We start from the raw sequence: 22,446 nt of genomic DNA on the forward strand, positions 1-22,446 counted from the left end.
TGTACTGTTTAGTCTGCAGTAGCGTGTTTTAAAATGTGGCTAAGGGCATGAAGTGACTTATAGTGTGTTCATCTTTACAATCTCCATAGAAACCAGTTGCCTAGCCAGCCCAAACCCAAAGTCTTTGACCTGTGTGTCACTTTGCTGTTTAGCATGTTGTGCTGCTTTAGATGTTTTGAGTTGTCTAAGCTGAAGAGGTTTGTTGTTTGTGCTGTAGTGAATGTGTTGGTGCAGGTGTGTGTTTTTCTCCTGTGAGGTGTGTGTTGGCGTGTGTAACATGCCGCTGTGGTTTGCAGTGTGTTTTGGAGTCTCGGTTTAGAAACATAGTGACGATTTAGCGAATGACGTCTGTAGCGCAATGCCAAACAGAAACTCGACTCGAGTCGTCGCGGTAATGGTTATTTATTTTAAAAAAAACGAATTGGTTCTCAACAAAAAAATTATAATACAAATGGAATTGGTTAATTTTGCACACGGGCTAATTTAAAGTTTAAAACCCACATTTTGAGTAATTGTATTTAAAAGTCCAGCAGTAGGGAAGTAACTGTGCTGAAATAAATCTGCCCGTGGCAGAACAGTTAGAGTAGTCTTTGGAACAGGGAGAACAAGACAGCATTGTTAGCTGTGATGTTCTAGACTGGGACAGCAGAACACACACATATACACACACACATACACACACACACACATACACACACACTCGGACCACAGCTGGCTATTGGGGACAAGGCACACAGCCAACTTTGACCACTCAGAGAAAACCCCCCATGTCCACAAAGCTTCCCATATGAGACTGTTGCCACAGTCATGGCAACAGTGACCTCACCCAGACCAAACAGCCAATTAGATTCATAGCTTATTTGTATTTCTGTGCGAGACCCACCGTTGGGAACTAGGCACACAGTCTGCAGGCCAGCGTATTTACATCAGCGTATTGACCATGCCAGACCTCAGGCCTGTAAACAGACCACTACTGATCAATCACAGACCTGCGGTTGACTTTCTATGACTTATGCTCTATTTCCTCCTGCTGAGGGGTCAACTCCAGTGCACAGCTTCAATAGAAATACACACACGCTTTGATGTTTTTAATACTGGCAATTACAAGCCTAGTCCTGTGTATGTCAGATGTCATTGTGTGTGTGTCCGTGTGTGTGTGTCAGATGTCCGTGTGTTGTGTGTCAGATGTCATTGTGTGTGTGTCCGTGTGTGTGTGCTCTGATGAAAACACACTGCTTTTTGCACTGCATTACAATAATGGTATCTTGTACATTTGTATTTTTTGTAATATTTGTATTTTTATATTGTAATTTACGGCAATTTATATTTTATTTTATTGTATATTTAATTCTATTCTAATCCCACTTAGTACTGCTAGTTTATGTACCCTTAGTATAGATAGTCCACATATTTAAATTTTAGGTATATGTTTATTGTATGCACCTTCCTGCCAAAGCAAATTCCTTGTCTGTGCAAACTTTCATGGCGAATAAATCCCATTCTGATTCTGATGTGTTCTCACACACCCATGCTGACAGGATGTATAATGTGCACCATGTCTGTTCATGCTCGACCAGGCAGAGGACCGACCACCAGCCAGCAGCCATGCCTTCCCCAGCCCTCCCTTCGGACTAAAGCCCCGCTCAGGTGAGGGGTGGGGGGGTTGGGGAGTGGGGTAGGGGGAGGTGTGGAGGGGGAGGGGGAGGTTTGGGGAGGGGGAGGGGGAGGTTGGGGAGGGGGAGGTTGGGGAGGGGGAGGTTGGGGAGGGGAGGTGTGGAGTGGGGTAGGGGGAGGTTGGGGAGGGGGGGAGGTGTGGAGTGGGGGGAGGGGGAGGTTGGGGAGTGGGGTAGGGGGGAGGATGGGGAGTTGGGTAGGGGAGGTGTGGAGTGGGGGAGGGGAGGTGTGGAGTGGGGTAGGGGGAGGTGTGGAGTGGGGGAGGGGGAGGTTGGGGAGTGGGGGAGGGGGAGGTGTGGAGTGGGGTAGGGGGAGGTTGGGGAGTGGGGTAGGGGGAGGTGTGGAGTGGGGGAGGGGGAGGTTGGGGAGTGGGGTAGGGGGAGGATGGGGAGTTGGGGTAGGGGGGAGGTGTGGAGTGGGGGAGGGGAGGTGTGGAGTGGGGGAGGGGAGGTGTGGAGTGGGGTAGGGGGAGGTGTGGAGTGGGGGAGGGGGAGGTGTGGAGTGGGGTAGGGGGAGGTTGGGGAGTGGGGGTAGGGGGAGGTGTGGAGTGGGGTAGGGGGAGGTGTGGAGTGGGGTAGGGGGAGGTGTGGAGTGGGGTAGGGGAGGTTGTGGAGTGGGGTAGGGGGAGGTGTGGAGTGGGGTAGGGGAGGTGTGAAGTGGGGGAGGGGAGGTGTGGAGTGGGGGAGGGGGAGGTGTGGAGTGGGGTAGGGGGAGGTGTGGAGGAGTGGGGTAGGGGGAGGTTGGGGAGGGGTGACACAATGACAGGTTGCTTTGCTACTCACCAAAACCCCCAAATCCAAAGCTTCCATTTCCAAGACAAGCCAACATCCACCTTCACAGTCATCTGAGGTGTGTCCTCAAAAACACCACACAGACTCCTATAGCAGCTGCAGGGCTCTGTGGTAGCAATCACCACACAGACTCTGTGGACACTAACAACATTGGGTGAATTTAGCCCCAATACCATCTCTTTGTGTTCCTTGTGCTTGCAGTAACCTAGAGTGAGCTTCCATTCATGCTACTTGACGTTAGCGCTAGCATCCATCCAGCTAATCGTATCTAGGCTAATTGCTAGCGTGTGTAATGTAGCTTGAACTGCTAACATTAACAGCATGACATTAAATCTGTTTTGTGAAATGCCACTAATATTGATTATTGTTTTGTTTAATTTTTTATGTTTTTTTGTGTTGTTGTTTTTCCTCCGCTCCTCCTCTGCGTCTTGCCTTGGTTCTTTCCGCACTTCTCTATGTTTTATCTTTATCTCTCCTTTTCTCTCTCGTATCATCGATTGTCGCATGACTTTTCACACATTCCTCACCTCCTTTATGTAATCCAATCTGCCTTCGCACTGGGTCTGCTGCAAACTACCTCTGCCCTCAATATTTCATTCCTGTCTCCTTCAACGACTTGTTTTGTCGTCATTTCCGGAACGGTCTTTGGTGTCTTGTGGTGGGTGTTTTGGAATGGACCTGGCCCCTCCCCTTTGCACAACTGCCCCTCCCCTTGGCCCTTCACCCCTCCCTCTGTACCTATAGCCCCGCCCTCGCTACCTTGCTCGCCCCCGCCCTGTCTCCCGCCCCCTCCTCACACAGGGCCTGTCCGTCCATAGCGACACGCCTCCTAGGCCAGATGATGGAGACATGCTCAGCCGTGGTAGGTCACTCCTCCTCAAATAATCAGCCAGTCGGAGGCTGCGATATGCCAGAGTCTCCGATGTTTGAAAAATTATGTGGATGTGTGCCCCTATCATTCTCTCTTCTCTTCCTCTCTCTCTCTCTCTCTCTCTCCTCTCTCTCTCTCTCTCTCTCTCTCTCTCTCTCTCTCTCTCTCACACTCTCTCTCTCACTCTCCTCTCTCTCTCTCTCTCTCTCACTCTCTCTCTCTCTCTCTCCTCTCTCTCTCTCTCACTCTCTCTCTCTCTCTCTCTCTCTCTCTCTCTCTCTCTCTCTCTCTCTCTTCCTCTCTTCTCTCCGTCAGTCCTCTCTCTCCCTCTCTCTCTTCCTCTCTCCCTCTGTTCTCTCTCTGTCTCTCTCTCTCCCTCTCTCTCTCCCCCTCTCTTCTCAGTCTCTCAGTAACTCTTGGGTGTATCATGTCTCCGAGGCTTTTGACCACATATTGGGGTGTTTTTGATTACTGTGTGTATTGTGTGGGTGTACTGTGTGTGTGTGTGTACTGTGTGTGTGGCCACACCCCCAAAGGATCAACAGTGAGCCTCCACCCTCTCCTCCTTTGCCTTCCCATCACATCTGTTGTCATGTAGTGAGTGTGGTCTCTGTGGTGGCACATGGCAGGCCTGTGAACTGTGTGTGTGTGTGTGTTGTACCAAGCTCTTACATCTCTGTGTATGCAGTAAGCACCGCTTTACCAAACTTTATCTCGACACACACACACAAAGGCATGACTCTCTCCATTGACACAGCTCACTAAAGTACCTCTGGCCGGTTAAAAGGGCTGGGATCGCTAGCCTCGTACTGGGGTTCTACGATATGTTCCCCCTGCTTCCTTCACAGCTCCTGTGTATTTATAGCTTTTATATTTGAAGTGTTAGATAATGGTTCCAGGGGGGATATCTAACTTCTAAAGGACTGGAGACACTTTTTATGGCTGAGAGTCGCCGTTGGTGAAGCATGCATTCTCCCACAGGGGGTTTCCTGTTACAGACTGCCGATGTTCAGACAGGGGGCTCGCTTTTGGGATTTTTAAAGTTATCTCAAAGTAATATTATAGATTTGTGCAGGTTTGTGTTCATAGCAAATAGCTCGATGGGGATTGCTTTTAGTGGTGTGGTGAAACGTTTCAGTGGTCCTCTAGTAATGATACAGTTGGCTTTGACCGTTTCGTATGAACGTCATTCATCATAACTATAGTTTATTATAGGGTCAAACCTTAGTGAGAAGGTGACATCACCGGTAACCAATAGGAGATCGGGTCTGAAGCTGCTGAACTCAAATGGTTAATATACTCTCAGATGGGAAAGGTTGAAGACATTGCTACTGGAAACTGTGTGTGTGGTTGCTGAATGGAGGCAGTTTCACAGTGCAGAATGACAGTTTAGTTTCATTGTTGGCAGTTTATTTGACCCCTGGCCTGTAAACATCACCATCTGCTGAAAGCCTAGCACGCCATAGTGATGTCACAGTAGCCTGACAGGAAGCAGAATCAGGGAGTTCCTGTCGGATGAAAAGCCTCCGTTATGGAACAGGACAGGGATTATCATCAGACTCAAACTACCCTTAGAGCTTTTCATCTTCAAAAGAATGTTCCACTACCTGTGTACCAGGATACAAGCCAAGACGACGTGCAGACACACACACACACACACACACACACACACACACATACATGGACACACACATACAGACACACACATAGACAGACAGGACACACACAGACACTATTCAGTCGTCAGTCAGCTTTGTTAGAGGAGATGGTATCTGTCCACTGTACCGTGAGACTGGAGAGGGAGGAATGGAGAGAGTCTGGCGAAAAAATAGGGAGAGAGATAGATAAGGAGAAAGAGAGAACGAGAGAGAACGAGAGAGAGAAAAACAGTTTCAGTTCTCATTTGCTTTACTGAGACTAAATGGAGCTTGAAGCCGCGAGCCCATAAAGACCATAAAGAAGTTCTGTCCTGTTCCCCCCCACTCCTCCACCCCCCAACTCTGCACCCCTCCACCCCCCCAACCCTGCACCCCCTCAACCCCTTCCCCCCTCCACCCCCCCCTACCCTCCCCCCCTCTCCTTCTTCTCCTCCTCACCCCTTCTTCTCTCTGACCACCTTCTTCTAACCCTCTCACCAATGTACGTGTTGTTGGTTGTCCCTCCTCACCCTCCGTGACGGCAAGATTGCACTCCCGGACATCCCCCTCGCTAGATTAGGGTTTGTGGTTTTCTCTCTCTCTCTGAAGATATCTACATGATATTACAGTTATAAAAAGTCATAAAAAGTCTGGTGTATGGACGCCGGTAAAACTTTGAAGTAGTCTTTCTCTTCTACACACCACAGTTGATGCAAACTCAACCGCCTATATTGATTTCCTCCACAGAACAATTGTCACACGCACATTATGTGTTTATATGTAGGTGTAAGAGGAGGTAAAAGAGTTACTCTGTTCTTAAACTTCCTGTTTTGCAATCATATGTAAATATGATCGGACAACTGACCTCTGTTGAGTTGGTGATTGTCGTCTACAGGAAGCTCAGATTAAATGACACACCTATGTTTTCACACCTTTTCTCAGTCAGCCCCTCCCCATCTCCCTCCTCTCATCTCTGTTGGGGGGGAACCTTCCAGAGGGGGGAACCTCCCAGAGGGGGAACTGCTCGCTGCCTTCTCGTTTCCAGAACGCATTGTGTTTTTCAAAGGTTTGTTTTTCACTGAGAGGTTGACACTCGCTATTAATAATATATATCTTGAAGGAGAGAGAAAGAGAGAGAGAGAGGGAGAGAGAGGAGGGGAGAGAGAGAGAGAGAGAGAGAGAGGGAGAGAGAGGAGGGGAGAGAGAGAGAGAGAGAGAGAGGGGGGGGAGAGAGAGAGAGAGAGAGAGAGAGGGAGAGAGAGGAGGGGAGAGAGAGAGAGAGAGGGGGGGGGGAGAGAGAGAGAGAGGGGGAAGTCGGAGAGAGGCAATATGGATGGATAAAGAAAGACATGAATAGCAGAAGAACTAGTGGAGGGGTGGGCTAGTTTGGATAGGAAGAAAACAAGAGAGAGGAGTGGACAGATACTAAACTTAGACTGTTTACTCTGGAAGTGTGAGGTGAGTACAGACCCACAGGCTGCCTAACCTCAGCATGAATGGTCTACAGTGAATGCGGAGTGATGACCGGGTCACAACTCTCGTTGTGTTATTATTTGTTTTGTTATTATTTGGCTGCGTTATTTAGACTGGACCAGGACGGAGCAGAATGTGCCAGACCTTCCTGCTTTTACAGAAACACACTCTGACACAGAAAGTCCTAAAAAACATTACCCAATACGATACCATGCTGCTGTTTGTCGGCCTTGACAGGTTGGTGTTTACGATGCTTGACAGGATGCAGATAGAATAGAAAACACACACACAGTTGAATACGATCGAAAGAGTCTTTGTAGAGATTACATTTACCCCCAATCTGCTGCTCAACAGATCATCAAACCCTCTCTCTCCATCTTTCTGGCTCTTGTGAGTTGGAATCACGGTTATACAAACGGACACTGTGAACCCGGAGGATGGTTGAGTTTTTAGTGAAGATTGTGGGGTCACCATGGCGACGCTGGCTGGACCAGTAGCAGGCTCCGGCTGTGCCTGGCTGTTGGACTGGTCCTGTCAGGGTGGCTGGTAGGGGAAGCGGGTGCTGTTGGCTAGAACAACCCAGATGGCCTGCCTGCCTTTCCACTCATGAATGAGAGAGAGAGAGGGAGAGAGAGAGAGAGAGAGAGAGAGAGAGGGGGAAAGAGAGAGGGAGAGGGAGAGGGAGAGGGAGAGGGAGGGAGGGAGGGAGGGAGGGAGGGAGGGAGGGAGGGAGGGAGGGAGGGAGGGAGGGAGGGAGGGGGAGGGAGGGAGGAGGGGAGGGAGGGAGGGAGGGAGAGGAAGAGGGAGGAAGTAGAATTGCCAGCACAGTCATTCTGTGCTAAAGAGGAGAGGAGATGGAGAGATGTATTGAGGCTGTCTTTATGATGATCTCTCTTCCCCTCTCTCTCTCACTGCTGTGTTGGCTCTATCTCGGACGCCCAGGAGACACCACATTATTCAGAATTAGTCTCAGGTTACAACAAATGCGTAACTTTATTGTGTCATTACTAAAGTGTGTGTTTGTATGTGTGTACTAAGAGGGTGGGACACTAAATGGAAAACACGAGTGGTATCTCTTGAGATTTGGATGAGTATATTGATGTAGGACCTAATGGTTTGTCATTACAGACCTTTCAGAGTAATATCAGAGATTGAGAGGAGATGGATAGAGGAAGTAACTTACTTTACGACCACATGATGACATCACACATCATCTAAGATCAGTCGTTGGTCTCTCTGGCTCTATCCCCCTGCTGGATATCTCTTTCTCTCTCCACCCCTTTCTCTCTCTCTCTTTCCCTCTGTCACTCTATCCCTCCCTCTCACCATCACTCTCTCTATATATCCCTCCCTCTCTCTTTCTCCCTCTTTCTCTGATATTCACACCACTTAACAGTCAACATCCTGCCTGCTCCTGATCTCTGGCTGATAGGATAGAAGCGTGTAACCACTGATCCTCCTTCCTCTGTGATCTGTCCCCAGATTGGGTGAACTGCTCCACCAGAAACCAGTGGCATGTTCCAGATGGTTAGAGACAGCCTACTTCAAGGCCTTCTGCCTGTGTTTGATCTTAACTCACTGATCCTTATGGTTACAAGGCAAAACTCAAGGATAGGTTCAGCACAGTGGCTCTGGACAACAGGTCGCTGGTTCAAATCTGCCTCTGTAGGTTGTTTAGGATAAAAGCATCTCTAATGATTATATTACGATTATATCTCCTCCGTACCCTTAACATTGAAATGCAGCCCTCAGTAACTCTTGGGCTCCCCCTTGTGGCCACAGTGTGTATTAAGGTTTAAAGGTCTTTGTTTTTTATGCCATGGAGTGTCGTTGTTGGCACAGTAAAGACGATTTATGGCATGGATGTAGCACACTGAGTAGGTAAATGATTCACTTGAGCTGTAAAGCAGTGTGGGTGTGCTGGTGTGTGTGTGTTTGTGAGAGAGTGTGTGTGTGAGAGAGTGTGTGTGTGAGACAGCGTGTTTGCGAGGGAGTGCGTGTGTGTGTTTGTGAGAGAGTGTGTGTTTGTGTGAGTGTGTGTGCCGTGTACATGTAGGGTTTCTAACAGTGTGTGTGATCAGAGGCCAAGCCTGTTTCACACTCTCCCCCTCCCACACGCTTCCTTCCTTCCTCCAGTCTCCAGTCTTCCTAAGACAGCCGCTTGTTTGTGTGCTTAACCAGCCAGGAGCGTGACTGAAGGAAACACCAACGACAGCGTCTGCAGTTGTATCTTTAGTGTTTCATAGCACGGTCAGACGATGACCGCCGTTAAGAAAGTCGTTTATGATTCATGATTTCCTGTAGAATGTGTTGAAACATGGATTCGTCTGTAGATCTGTACATATGCCTGGAGGAAAATCCATCCCATAATAACTCGCACTTGGCTGCTCCTGTCACTAGGAAGTGCCAGCTGGGCGTCTGTACAAGTGAATACATGAATATAAGGGTTATGTAAGTGTACTTTACATCAATTTGTACGACCAAATGGAATTAATGTCAGTGAACGAGCGGGATGTGGCATTTAATACGTGTACCCTCTGGTGAGGTACTGCAGTGGCTGATGCAGGAGTGCTTTTGAATGTTAAGATCTACCTCTCTCTGTGTCAGTGGATAGTCATGTCCATGTTGGTGACGCTGATGCGAAGGCGTCGTTTGTCATCCACATCTAATGAGTTTGTGTTCTTGTGGTTGTCATTCCGTCTTCCGGCCTGCGGGGGCAGTGTTCCTGAGGACCCATAAGAGCCTGGAGTCGGTGGACCCTCAGTTCACCATGAGGAGGAAGATGGAGCAGCTGAGAGAGGAGCTGGAGCTCATGGAGCAGCTACGTGATGTGAGACACTTTCTGTCTGTCTGTCTGTCTGTCTCCTGTCTGTCTCCTGTCTGTCTGTGTGTATGTCTGTCTGTGTCTGTCTGTTTCTGTCTCTCTCTGTCTGTGTGTGTGTTCTAACCCTCGCTCTCCCTCCTCAGAGCATAGAGAGCCGTCTGAAGGTGTCTCTTCCTGAAGACTTAGGCTCCTCCCTCATGGACGGAGTCGTCCTCTGCCATCTGGCCAATCACATCCGCCCTCGCTCCGTGGCCAGCATACACGTGCCCTCGCCAGCCGTGGTACGTTCCGGAAGCACCTTGGGGTTCAAAGGTCATTCAGTTAGGCTCGGGGGGTGAAGGCAGAGTGCGTAGACCTATCCAACAACACGTTTCATCTCAAAATCGAGTCGTGGGAAAAACGTTTGTGTGAGAAGGTATTTGTTATCTTGAGGTTATCACTAGACGTTGTTCGGTACGTGACGTGTTCTGTGTTTGTGTTCAGCCCAAACTCAGCATGGCCAAGTGTCGGAGGAACGTGGAGAACTTCCTGGATGCCTGCAGAAAGATGGGCGTGCCCCAGGTGAGCCACGCCCCTCTCCCCTCCTCCTAACACTGGTTCTGACATCAGCCAACTTGTCACTGATTCACCAGAAACAGTTAAAAACGACTGATTGTTAATCAGTTGTAATTCATACTTTTGTGATGAGTTTTGTATTTGGGGTTTGAATCTGACATTGGTTAGCTGATTGTGATTCAGTGAATTTCTAGAAGACACACAAGCATTGAGGATGAAATAGTTAGGCACTATTTCTGGGATAAGCACATCGATATGAGAGTCGCTATTCTGATATAACATAAAGTAACCATTTCCGAAAAGTCAGTTAGTGGTCGAAGGATAATTTAAAACAGTCACATTGTCCCAGTGCAGATCCCAGAACTGGTTTATCTAACACATTTCTCCATCAAGAGAAACCAGTGACATTAGACTTGCATCATCACACCTGTTATGCTGTCTCATCATTGCTATCAACAGCTTCCGGCTTTCTCCACATGGTAAATGACCTTTGAACTTAGGACCTTTGACCTGGCTCTGACGGTCTCCGTTTGTCATCAGTTTGAGGAGTTATGTAGGCCCACACACAACACAGCCGATACAAAACATCTGCTCAAAAACGTTATCTGGAAATATCTCTTTATGTAGTGTGAATGGTGAAAGGTTTTCTGCAGAAACTATGTCCGTGTGATTGTGAGCGTGCACTTTGAGGACATCAGGGAGACAATAAATCGGTTACAGAAAAAATAACTTGAAATTAAACATGTATTATGTCAAATAAAGCCAACATTGAAACTATAATAAATAACTACCGTTAATTATTGATGCAAGTACAAATGATCTTAGTATACAAATGTTCTTAGTATACATGACTTATTGTTCACGTATCAACATTCAACAAAAACTGGTGTAGTAAGGGCAACGGACAGACCTTTATAACAGTGTGGTCTACATCCTGGCCTGTCCTATCTCCCCATTCAATGAGCCTGGTCGAAATCACACTGGAAACACTGCACATAGCACTGTTGTTTGACCAGCTTGCTAGCGCTGCCACTGATTAGTATAAACGGTATCGCTAACTTTTACTGTGTTCTCCTCCTGCTTGCCTGCTCATGCCCAACCTAGCTTGATGCTAGTGAGATTCCTAGCTGCTGCTCGCTGGCTTTGCGGCTCTGCGCTGTGCGTCGCTAGTTGCTAACTTGCTGTTACAGTATGTCGCTAGGTACCTGGCTGTTAGCATTGTGCTCGGCGTAGCTGCACTAAAAAAGGCTGAACGCTAAAGCTTTGTGGGTGCCGGCGGCTGGCTAACACCTGGCTTGCAGCACACGTCACTGGCTGACCCTGCAGTACTGGCTCAACTCCATTGCTCCTAACCCTGCTCACCTGACCACGGCCTGCTTTTTGAGAGAGGCAAAGAAAGACAAAGAAAGACACTGAATGATGGAGAGAAAACAAAAATGGATACTGGCAGGAGAATGTCTGACAGTTTAATCATAGCGGGGCCATTCACGATCTAACCTTCAAAACCGACCTCTCTCTCAAAAAGCAGCCTTGCACGTTGCCGTGGTGACACGCCTGCCTAGGCCCCTTCAGACAGACTTGAACCCTGACCTCTTACCCCATTGGTTAACCTCCTGCCTTCTTTCTGTTTACTGCTGGACCTTCCTCTCCTTTTCTCCTTCCTCCTTTTTTGTATTTTTATCCCTCTCTCTTTTTCTTCACCTCTGTTCATCCGTTACCATTACTTTCCCCCCTCTCTTTGTACTGGTCTTCGCTTCATCATACATCCAACATTCTTCATGACATCATTTTTAAAATAACATCTTCCTCCTTGCCTCCTCCTCCAACCATCCACTCCATGTCCCCACCCCCTACTCCTTCTAACAAAAAAAAACGTTTCTTCATTAATTTATTTCTCCTCTTGTCTATTTGGCCTGGCCCTCCTCCTCTTCCCCCGTTCCTCCTCCCTCCCCCGCTCTTCCTCCTCCCTCCCTCGCTCCTCCTCTTCCTCCCCCCTCCTCCTCCCTCCCTCGCTCCCCCTCTTCCTCCCCCCTCTTCCTCCCTCCTCCTCCCTCCCTCGCTCCCCCTCTTCCTCCCTCCCTCCCTCGCTCTTCCTCCCCCCTCCTCCTCCCTCCCTCGCTCTTCCTCCCCCCTCCTCCCTCCCACGCTCCTCCTCTTCCTCCCCCCTCCTCCCTCCCTCGCTCCTCCTCTTCCTCCCCCTTCCTCCCCCTCCCTCCTGGGGGTCAGTCCTCCCTCTGTTCAGCGTATGACATCACCCAGTGCCGCCTGCGGCCTCTCCGCACCACCGTGTGCGCCCTGGTCGCCATGGAGACCCACCCAGAGAGGGACAGGGACGCTAAAGACACAGAGGGGGAGGGGCCGAGCCCAAGCCCCGCCCCTGAGGCGGTTGCTCCTTCGCAGGCCCCGCCCCCCGCCTGGCAGCTCTGGGACGTGATTGGCTCCAGCCTGGTGCACATGTTCTGTCTGCTCCTGCTGTTTTTAGCCTATAGCTGGAGCGAGCTCACGTGACCCTACCTGTCAATCAACTACCTGTCCGTCCCGCCCCCCCCCACCCCCCCGCATGACACCACACCTCCTCCTTAAGTCTCCTCTTCAGACTTTCCTTTCTTTGTCGCCGTGACGTTTCCATCCCAGAAGAGGTAGGAGTGGAGGGTCAGCTGACTCTCATGTTTTTTTTTACGTCCGCACGATGAACGCACACACGACTGCTGAGACGTGGAGCTCTTAAAGGAGGAGGGATCTTTCAGAGGCCCTGTTCATCCTCTCACGGGCCGCTCAGAGGCCCTGCTCATCCTCTCACGGGCCGTTCAGAGGCCCTGTTCATCCTCTCACGGGCCGCTCAGAGGCCCTGCTCATCCTCTCACGGGCCGTTCAGAGGCCCTGTTCATCCTCTCACGGGCCGCTCAGAGGCCCTGCTCATCCTCTCACGGGGGACCGGTAGTGTAACTCGTTGCCCTGTAGAGGGCAGTATTCAGGTTGTATTGTATTGACTTGAAAATGAAAACAAAAAAAATCTTTGAAAAAGCACAGAAGGCTCTAATGACTTGCCATTTAGGTCCTCATTACCGTACACTAACAGCACACTCTGTAACCATAAGCATAACCATAAGTATTATATTCAGATTCAGATCCACAGCCAGCCCTGTACTTCACCTCATACCGGCCCTGTACTTCACCTCATACCGGCCCTGTACTTCACCTCATACCGGCCCTGTACTTCGCCTCATACAAGCCCTGTACTTCACCTCATACCGGCCCTGTACTTCACCTCATACCGGCCCTGTACTTCACCTCATACCGGCCCTGTACTTCGCCTCATACAAGCCCTGTACTTCACCTCATACCGGCCCTGTACTTCGCCTCATACCGGCACTGTACTTCGCCTCATACCGGCCCTGTACTTCACCTCATACCGGCCCTGTACTTCACCTCATACATTAGTAGCTATGACTTACGATCTTTTTAGACTGTTCTCCATTTTCTAAAGAGGGACATGCGTCACAAATTCTTTGAAAACCGTACCTTTCATTGCCCACAAGACGCATAAACGACAATGTTCCTGACATCGACTTTGTATGATTCATCCACTGTTCCAAGCACTCAGACTAATGGCACCAAATTTCCAGACCAATCATTTGTATATGCAATGTTACAGATTTGACTATGGTCATGCACAGTTAAAGTTGAAGGGCTAGCTATGAATTGTACTGTGTATATACTAGAGTCTTGGCTTTTTCTCATTTGGGAGCTTTGATATGTTGTGGGAAGCAGAACGGAAACTTCGTAATGATGACATATTTCTTGTTCATTAACCCAATTCAAAAGCCATTTATAAGATTTTGAAAACCCCTTCCCAACACAACCCTGCTGCAAGGCATCCTTCCTCTGATTGGTCCTTGAGATTATACAATTAACCAACCGGGAAGCCATAAATCAGCTTTTGTCCTGTTGCCAGTTTCAACCAGTATTCCATAATTAAGTTTGATTCATATTTTAACTCCTCCAGTGCTGGTTTTGCTAGACCCTGGTAGAGGTGTTTCTGTGACCTGTGTGTATGGGGAATGTTCATGACGGAGGTAATAAATGTAGTTTTGGGTCGATGCCCTTCTCTTCTCACTCCTGTCGCTTTGTCATGTCACCGTTGACAACAAGGTCCGGTGGGGTTCTGTTCTGTCGGTCGTTCATTAATGATTCCTAATGTTTCAAACCAATGAGTAATGGATGAGGGGTGCGGTCAAACCTAGGAAGTAGACACTTCTAAATGTGAAGTTAGTTTGAACTAACTTCGAAGCTGACTTTTTGTCATGGACATTTAGTCTGCATGTTGTGTTCCACTTTCTTGTATATTCTGGACCGACAGAAGAAGATAAAAGTCTCACAAGTTAATTACTACTATGCTGTGTGTGTGCGTGTGTGTGTCCAATTACTGTGTATCCATCATTTATCCTGTAAAAGGGGTATTTTACTGCTGTTTATTCACATTTGCCATCTTAACTGCCCTCTGTTTGTATGTCTCTATTTCTGTCTCTATTTCTCCCTCTTTCTTCTCCTGCCATGTTCCTCTCTCCCCCCAATGTCTCTCTACCTCCCTCAATCTCCATCTCTCTATTCTCCCTCCCTCCCTTCCCACCTCTCTCTCCCTCCCCTCCTCTCTCTACCTCCCCACCTCTCTCTCCCTTCCCACCTCTCTCTCCCTCCCCTCCTCTCTCTACCTCCCTCTCCATTTATCTCCGCCCCCCTCTCTCTTTCTCCATTATATCCATCTCTCTCGCTCCGTTCGGCTTTCCTTCTGTGTGTGTGACCCTTTCCCAGGATAAGTTGTGTCTCCCTCACCACATCCTGGAGGAGAAAGGCCTGGTGAAGTTGAGCATGACTGTCCAAGCCCTGGTGGACGAGACTTCAACCAAGCAGGCCCTCTTCACCTGAACAGGAAGCTTGGAGCTCCCATCAACCCAACCACACACAGCACACAGACGCACGCCAACACAGTTAGGTCTTAATTTAGGATTAATGAACGCGTTTGCTATCGTACCTTCTAAGATGGTGGAGGAAGGGATTGTGTTTCTCAGGCTTTTTCTTTAACAGAAGGTTCCAGTTGACCAAGCAGTGTGTTCAGCAAATTAATGCAGTGGGAAGTCTTACTCCCTCAGACGTGTGAATCTGTTTTGGGGGAGCGCTTAGTCTCCCTGAACTCAGTAACCTGTTTACTAGCATACTGCAAGGTCGATATCTCGCCTATGCGTGTGGTTTCTTTTCAATCCTATATTTAAGGTTCCACCCAAATCACTCACTGTATTCACAACATTTCTAATTCTAATACATCTTAAGTATAATGTTAGGTTATTCATTCCTTAGCTACAACTTCAATATTTAAATGTATTCATAATACATAAACAGTGGTTACATTGCAGAAAATCTCCATGCTTTTCTCCACAATGCCCTTTTTGTTTCATTTACCGTACGAGGTTATACCGAGTTCTTTACGCCTGTGTGAGTGCTGCTCCTGAGGCAGGAGAGATCAACACACACTCACTTCATTCTTTTGTTTCACTGGTATCATTTTCTGCGGTGTGTGTGTGTCTGAGATATGAGAGATAGGACAAGCTGAATCAAAAAGGGAGAAGGTGAGGGTTTTGATATCCCTGCATTTGACTTTTCAGAAGGTTTGTGGTGATAGCTGACCTTGTCAGGTGACCTTGTCAGGTGACGTAGTCTTGAAGTGACTAGCTAGTGTAAAAGTCACCAAGGTGCATTCACCCAAGAACCACTTCATGAGTGCACGATATTATCTAACTACAGACCCCTTTGTGTGCTAGTTGTAAATGAGAGAACGTTGGGGTGTATGTACAGATATGCATTTATTAACATAGCTTGGTATCCAAAGCTTAAGCTAATTAAAAGTTCAACAGTAAAATTTTATGAGCTCAGTCACTGGATAGATTTGCCAGTTGCCAAAACAACTAAACGTTTTATTCCAATGTGCAAGACAATATAGTTTTTTTTTAATGTAGGCTTTGTAAATATTATTTGTATACAACAATGGTATAAATACTTTAGATACTATCTGGTCAAATATATTTCTATGAAAAGTGGTGACGTGCAGTCGTAACGTGACGGTGGTTTGTGCAAGTTACGTATTTAGAAAGTATTTGTCTATTTTTTAAACTTATATTTATCAGTACTGTATTTCGACAGTAACCACATTAATCACCTGTATGTTGAATATTGAATCCTCAGGCAGTTAACACTATTACAATTCCCCAAGAACAATCTAATAGTTTGTATGAATGTACACTGTTTAGTTATAGTTGTAAGGATTGTGTACTTTAATACATTTAGTTGGACATATGATCATTTAAAACACTACAGATCAGAATAATTATAATTGTCACTCAGATACCTGTATGTCCATTTTACTAAACATGGAACCAAAAAGGACTTGCCCATATCTTGTCTTGAACATGTCCTGGTAGAAAGAAGGGGTGGAGATTGAAGGGAAATTTGATACGGATATTTCTTATTTAGATGAAAGACAGTTTTTTTTTTTACTGTGGATCAATGGAGAGTTTAAAGTTTTGTTGCAATCCTGCTCATTTAAACATGTGCTTGTTGACATCATAAAAGCACAGGCATCTTTTTACCCAGAGTTCTGGGTTGTCCAGTCAGACTGAGAAGATGATAATTCCCCTGGGAGGAGAGGCCTTTGGCCTGAAATTATCTGCACTTTAAAGAACTATAAGTATTTATACTCACTTGTTTTGGCAACTGAAAAATCTGAGTTTTATATTTGGTCAGATGTGAATAGCATAATTTGAAATCAAACTGTTGACTGATAAATATTAAGCACCATTTTTCTACTTTACACTGTATATAGTCCTAAAATCTTGTATTAACTTTTTTGTACTTTTATGATTGGAAACTTTATTTTTAAGTGACGTATGTTCTGTTGATGTATCATATTATCAAATACCTTTTTGTACATGTCATCATTTGTACAGCAACACAAATGTACATGCATGAAACAGTCTTTTCAATGTCGCCTTAACTGCTGTGAATACTGTACATCTTCCACATTACCTTCAGTAAAGACTCATATCTGTTAAAAGCACACTGTCATGTTTTTGTCAGTCGAACACTTAGTTTGATTAACCCTTGTGCTGCCTTCGGGTCACATGACCCAAAGGTTCATAACGAACCATCGTTGTGTTTACCCAATTTTACCCAATACAAAAAACAAATAAAAATAATTTTATTTTAACTTTCGCAATGTGGGGGGTCTGAGTCAGTTGGACGCTTAGTTTGATTAAAGGGTATAGCTCAGTAGTTAGAGGGATCACAAGTTCTAAATGAAAATTAATAGAATAAACTTGGTATTGTTGATGAATGTTTCAACTAATGTGGATTTGAATTCCTGATTGATAAATAGCAGGCCAAGGTCCAAAACATTCCAAACCCACTGACAAGAAATAATGTATTTTATTTTGTCAAGCCCACTTGAACAGAACAAGCGTTCAGGTACTTGGCGTGGTGCTTGATGTGGTCGCTGTCTCAAGCGTTCAGGAACTTGGCGTGGTGCTTGATGTGGTCGTTGATGAATGAGTAGATGAAGAAGTAGCTGTGATCGTAACCCTGAAGAAAGAACATGACATTCAAACGGTCAAAACCATCAACTCAGTCTCGCGATAGAATATATTTATACTAGAGTGATGTTTCTAACCTAGGGAAGAACACATACAAAGACATCTATAAAGTTTCTTTAACATTGCTGTAATATTTCAATATCTGTACGCCGGTCTAATCTGGTCAGTTGCAGTGATTGGCCACATTGTGGAAGCACCTACCGGCTGCAGTCTGAATACGACGGGGATCTTCTTCTCTGAGCAGGCTGCGATGAGGTTGTCGGGTAGGAGCTGGCTGGCCGACAGGAACTGGTCGTCGCGGCCCTGGTCGATCAGGATGTCCAGCTGGGGCCCCGAGTAGGAGGCCGCTAGCACGGTGGCATCATACTCCTGGAGGTGAGTGAGGTGGAGGTGAGGGGGGTGGGAGTGGAGGTGAGGGGGTGGAGGTGAGCAGGGTGGGGGTGGAGGTGAGCAGGGTGGGGGTGGAGGTGAGCAGGGTGGGGGTGGAGGTGAGGGGGGTGGGAGTGGAGGTGAGGGGGTGGAGGTTAAGGTGAGCAGGGTGGGGGTGGAGGTGAGGGGGGTGGGAGTGGAGGTGAGGGGGTGGAGGTTAGCAGGGTGTGGAGGTGAGCGGGGTGGGGGTGGAGGTGAGCAGGGTTGGGGTGGAGGTGAGCAGGGTTGGGGTGGAGGTGAGGGGGTGGAGGTTAAGGTGAGCAGGGTGGGGTGGAGGTGAGCAGGGTTGGGGTGGAGGTGAGCAGGGTTGGGGTGGAGGTGAGGGGGTGGAGGTTAAGGTGAGCAGGGTGGGGGTGGAGGTGAGCAGGGTGGGGGTGGAGGTGAGCGGGGTGGAGGTGAGCAGGGTGGGGGTGGAGGTGAGCGGGGTGAGGTGAGCAGGGTGGAGGTGAGCGGGTGGAGGTAAGGCGGTGGGGGTGGACGGACGAGAGAAGAATAAATCATAAAGGAGCTGAGGCAGAGATGACAGAGGGCTTCACCTTCACGTGTTAATCTCCAGAGGGCATTAATCTAGGTAGTTGGTTACTAGGCAACCACTTGAGCAGTTTTGCCCTTACTGAAGCATTTCTAACCAGAACCAAATCAAAATGACTGAGATGTGAAGCGTCGAGGAGTTAACAGAGAGCCAGGCCCACCAACCTCCCCACACCCACCTCCCAGCTGGCCTTTTCAGCTCCGAGGTAGCCTGAGAAAGCCTTCTGTCCCCAGGCACACTGGATAGGGTTGCAGATGGGGGCGAACGCAGACACCGCCTACAAGACAAGAGGACAAATGTAGGGGGTCAGGTGGCTGAGTGGTTAGGGAATCGGGCTAGTAATCAGCAGGTTGCTGGTTCGATTCCCGGACATGTCAAATGACGTTGTGTCCTTGGGAAAGGCACTTCACCCTACTTGCCTCGGGGAGAATGTCCCTGTACTTACTGTAAGTCGCTCTGGATAAGAGCGTCTGCTAAATGACTAAATATAAATAAATATATAAATTCACTGTAAAGATGGATGTTAACGAAACACAATAACTTGTTGTCCCCTCACAGCGACTGACAGTTGGGCAGACAGACCTTGTATTTCCCAGGGTTCTTCAGGGCACAGATCAGTGCCCCGTGGCCGCCCATGGAGTGTCCAGACACGGATATCCTCTCTGGGTCAGCGGGGAAGTTAGCGTTGATTAGCTTGGGGAGCTAACAGCGGCGGGGGCGCCGAGGGGTAATGGGAGAAAAGGAGGATGGAAAACGATGAGAGGGTTAGGGGAACCTTGTTCTCCTCTGTGCCTCCAGGCTGAAGACATCAGCATCATAGAAGTGAAAACTGTTTAAGTGAACACCAATCAGGTCGACTGCTTCTCCTGTCTTCAGAGCCCGCTCACCTCCTCTGTGATGTAAGAGTACATGCGGTAGTTGGTCTTCCAGGGTTCCTGGGTGGCGTTGACGTAGAAGCCGGCTCCTGACCCAAAGTCCCAGCTCTCATCTTCACCTTCGATGTTACAGCCGCCTGGGGAAGAAACACGGTGAAGGTGAGAGAGAGGTTGTTGGAACAGGTGGGCATTCAGGGTAATCAAGTTATAATGAGATGAGAGTTGTTGTGGGGATGTGTCTGATGGGCTCAAGGGTGTGTGTGTGTGTGTGTGTGTGTGTGTGTGTGTGACCTACGGGGGCTGGTGTCGGGGGCAACGAGGATGATGCCATGTTCTGATGCTGCCTGCTGGCTGCCAGCCTTGGTGATAAAGTTCTGTTCGGTACATGTCAACCCTGAAAACACAAATAAGGACACACAGAACATATCAAACAAAAAGAGTGTGGAGATTGTTTCTGCACTAATAGAAGTGCTTCTATTAGGACCTTGATTAGCTTAGTTGAATCTGGTGTGTATTGATGCTGGACACTCACCGGATAGCCAATACATGACTGGACACTTGCCACTCTCTGCCTTTGGTGGCAGGTAGACGGCAAACTTCATTTTACACTTCAGCTCAGTGCTGCAAAGAACATGAGAATTCCCTGAGTTTTTCTGGTGGTATTTTCATGCATATCGGAGCAAATTATGGTGTTTTCAATTATATTCCTCACCTGTCATGCTCAAACACCTTCTGGTAACCGCCAGAACATTTATTGGATGATACTTGAGTAAGGGCCATGACTCCGTTACCATAAGACAACGGGAAAAAGCATTAGTTACATAATTTATACCTTTCTTTCCCAACATATACAATGTTATTTCACCGAGATATCATAACTGAGAATCATCGGTATTGACACAGAACTGCCTAGTTACAGGATATGCTAGCCTACTTGAATTGCAAGTATCAATCTAAATATACTGGTTCCCACAGGGCATAGATTTTACAAAACGGTTTGCGGACTTCATTGGAAAGACAGAATTATGCTGCGCAGTGTGCTTCGACTCGGAAAGTTATTCGCTTTAGCTAGTTGATTTAGAGAAAGCTAATATGCTAACATGGGCTAACTATGCACCTGGCTACCTTGAAAATGTATATGCTTGCATTGTGCAAATTCAAAGAAACAGAATTGTTGCAACTTCACAGGCAGAACGTGTCACATGTATCTTTCTAGTCTTGTCAGAAGGGCATAAATAGCTTGCTACTGTAGCTAATCCTGCAAAATAGCTCCCAGTCTTTTTAGAAGGCTACTTAGTTCTCGAAACACATTTCCGTTTTCATAAGATAAGTGGAACAAATAGCTATTATGAAGGAGTATGTAATGCACGTGACCTACCTTGTATAAAATCAGATTTGTACCTAAACAATTTACTTTATTTCAAGCTAACTTCCCCGCTTGCTTGGGTCTGGAGTCCAACTATGGAGGCAGCACCGTGTTGAAACGTCAGTGTCACGGACACCTCCCTTCAAGTTGTGGCCGTATATTGACACAAGGTGGCACTGTTATTCCAGAAAAGGTAAGCAAGCCATTCCAGACATGGTTCCCAACGTCTATCTGAACGCGAAAGCCAGGTGAGGAAAGATCTCTCTCTGTATATTATTGTGTGTCATTTACTGTAACACCGTGTCCAAGTGTCACAACATGCTTCTGCACCGCCAGGGTGTCGTTGGAAAAAAATAATTATTTAGGCGACCTCAACTTGGAACATTTTCGAACAGTCTTTATGACACTATAGCTTAAATGGTCATCATTTGGTCTATCTTCAATAGTATTATTACTGGCCGAATATATATATATATAAACATCTATTACAACTAGATTTTTCATAGAAATAACAAATATCCAGTTCTTTAAAATAAAAAAATATTTTGTAACCTTTGAAAACCTTTTTTCGAAAGTATTTTTTCAACCTCCCTAAACTTCCTACACACAAATAATAATATTTGTAATAGAAACACCGAAATAACAAATATACAGTTCTTAAAAACCACAGGAGTAGGCCTACCTTAGCCTCACATTAGCAAGTGTGCTCATCCCTTACGAAAACAAATTGAAACCTCTGAATAGAGGAAGCTCGACTGAGCTAAATGTTTTCATCAGAAGAAAATTATCTCTCTCTCTCTGTAGGATGTGACTGTGGTTGAAGTTGTTCGGATCTAATCAAAATGGAAATGACATCCTTCTCTAAATAAACCTCTGGCGCACACCTATTTAAAATGCCTAGTCATTGGGGTTCCTTGGAATGAATCACTGTCTGGCAGAAGCTATCTTCACTAAAGATGACAAGTAATTAGGATAGTTTGCAGTTCTCTATGCATAAAACCTGATCAGTGTTGATTCTGAATTAATTTCATCATTTAGCAGACACTATTAAATAAATCAGGAGTCTCCAACCCTCTTCAATCTGACCCTGAAGCAGATAATAATTAATTGCCATGTGAATATGGAACATAACACAGTAGGTTGACTTTGGACTAGGAGTTGGAGAAGCACTGATTCGCAGGTCTTCTGGGGTGAGGTCTGCCACACAAAGAGAAGAGAGAGAAGCTTTTCTCTCAGCTTCTAACCACAAGACAGGCCAAATGCCCTAGAGAGAAGCAGGCTTGGTCCATGGTAGAGGTTTAGAAAGGATCTCACTGGAGTGGTTTCAAATGTTGAGCTATATGTGACTCCACAAAAGTACTTCCACATTGTTTGGGTGATCCACTCATCCATTCAGATGAACTGAAAAATAATTAAAATAAAATCTACAAGCTATATCCTAGTCTTTGGCTTCAAGCTACGGGCTACCTGTTGGGAAGCACTGGTCCACATAATTTCAAACCAGCTGAAAACTTGCCAGCAAAGATAAAATAACGATTGTGTGACTTCTACGAACACATAAAAATGGATTTGGATTGTGTTTTATGAGACCGAAATTGCTTCAGGGTGCAGAGCAAAGCCAGTGCTGCAGGTGTGTTATTTCCAACACACACAGTAGAACACACACAGTAGAAGAACACACACAGTAGAAGAACACACACAGTAGAAGAACACACACTAGACACACTGTCTTACTAGCAATGCTGCATTCAGAATTTCAAGAGCTAAATAATTGATATC

General features: G+C 46.9%; 2 protein-coding genes across 2 annotated transcripts in view; one reads left to right on the forward strand and one right to left on the reverse strand.

Moving 5' to 3' along the window:
• The window catches only part of lrch1 (leucine-rich repeats and calponin homology (CH) domain containing 1), a 46,229-nt gene extending 33,896 nt beyond the window's left edge, over nt 1–12,333 (forward strand). The window contains 7 exon segments of the mRNA XM_067255135.1: nt 1,578–1,647; nt 3,210–3,252; nt 3,254–3,327; nt 9,167–9,276; nt 9,414–9,551; nt 9,754–9,831; nt 12,052–12,333. Coding sequence (XP_067111236.1) covers nt 1,578–1,647; nt 3,210–3,252; nt 3,254–3,327; nt 9,167–9,276; nt 9,414–9,551; nt 9,754–9,831; nt 12,052–12,333 — 795 coding nt within the window.
• A 4,949-nt stretch (nt 12,334–17,282) lies between these two features.
• esd (esterase D/formylglutathione hydrolase) lies at nt 17,283–20,800 on the reverse strand. The gene is made up of 9 exons (XM_067255136.1): nt 20,680–20,800; nt 20,014–20,083; nt 19,834–19,922; nt 19,597–19,695; nt 19,314–19,438; nt 19,009–19,128; nt 18,605–18,703; nt 17,667–17,834; nt 17,283–17,454 (listed from the first exon to the last, which is right to left on the reverse strand). Exons 2-9 carry the CDS (start codon nt 20,079–20,081, stop codon nt 17,374–17,376), a joined length of 849 nt encoding a protein of 282 aa, XP_067111237.1. The 5' UTR covers nt 20,082–20,083; nt 20,680–20,800; the 3' UTR covers nt 17,283–17,373.
• Between the last annotated feature and the right edge of the window lie 1,646 nt (nt 20,801–22,446).

This window comes from Osmerus mordax, chromosome 2 (assembly GCF_038355195.1).
Source record: "Osmerus mordax isolate fOsmMor3 chromosome 2, fOsmMor3.pri, whole genome shotgun sequence".
Lineage (NCBI taxonomy): Eukaryota > Metazoa > Chordata > Actinopteri > Osmeriformes > Osmeridae > Osmerus > Osmerus mordax.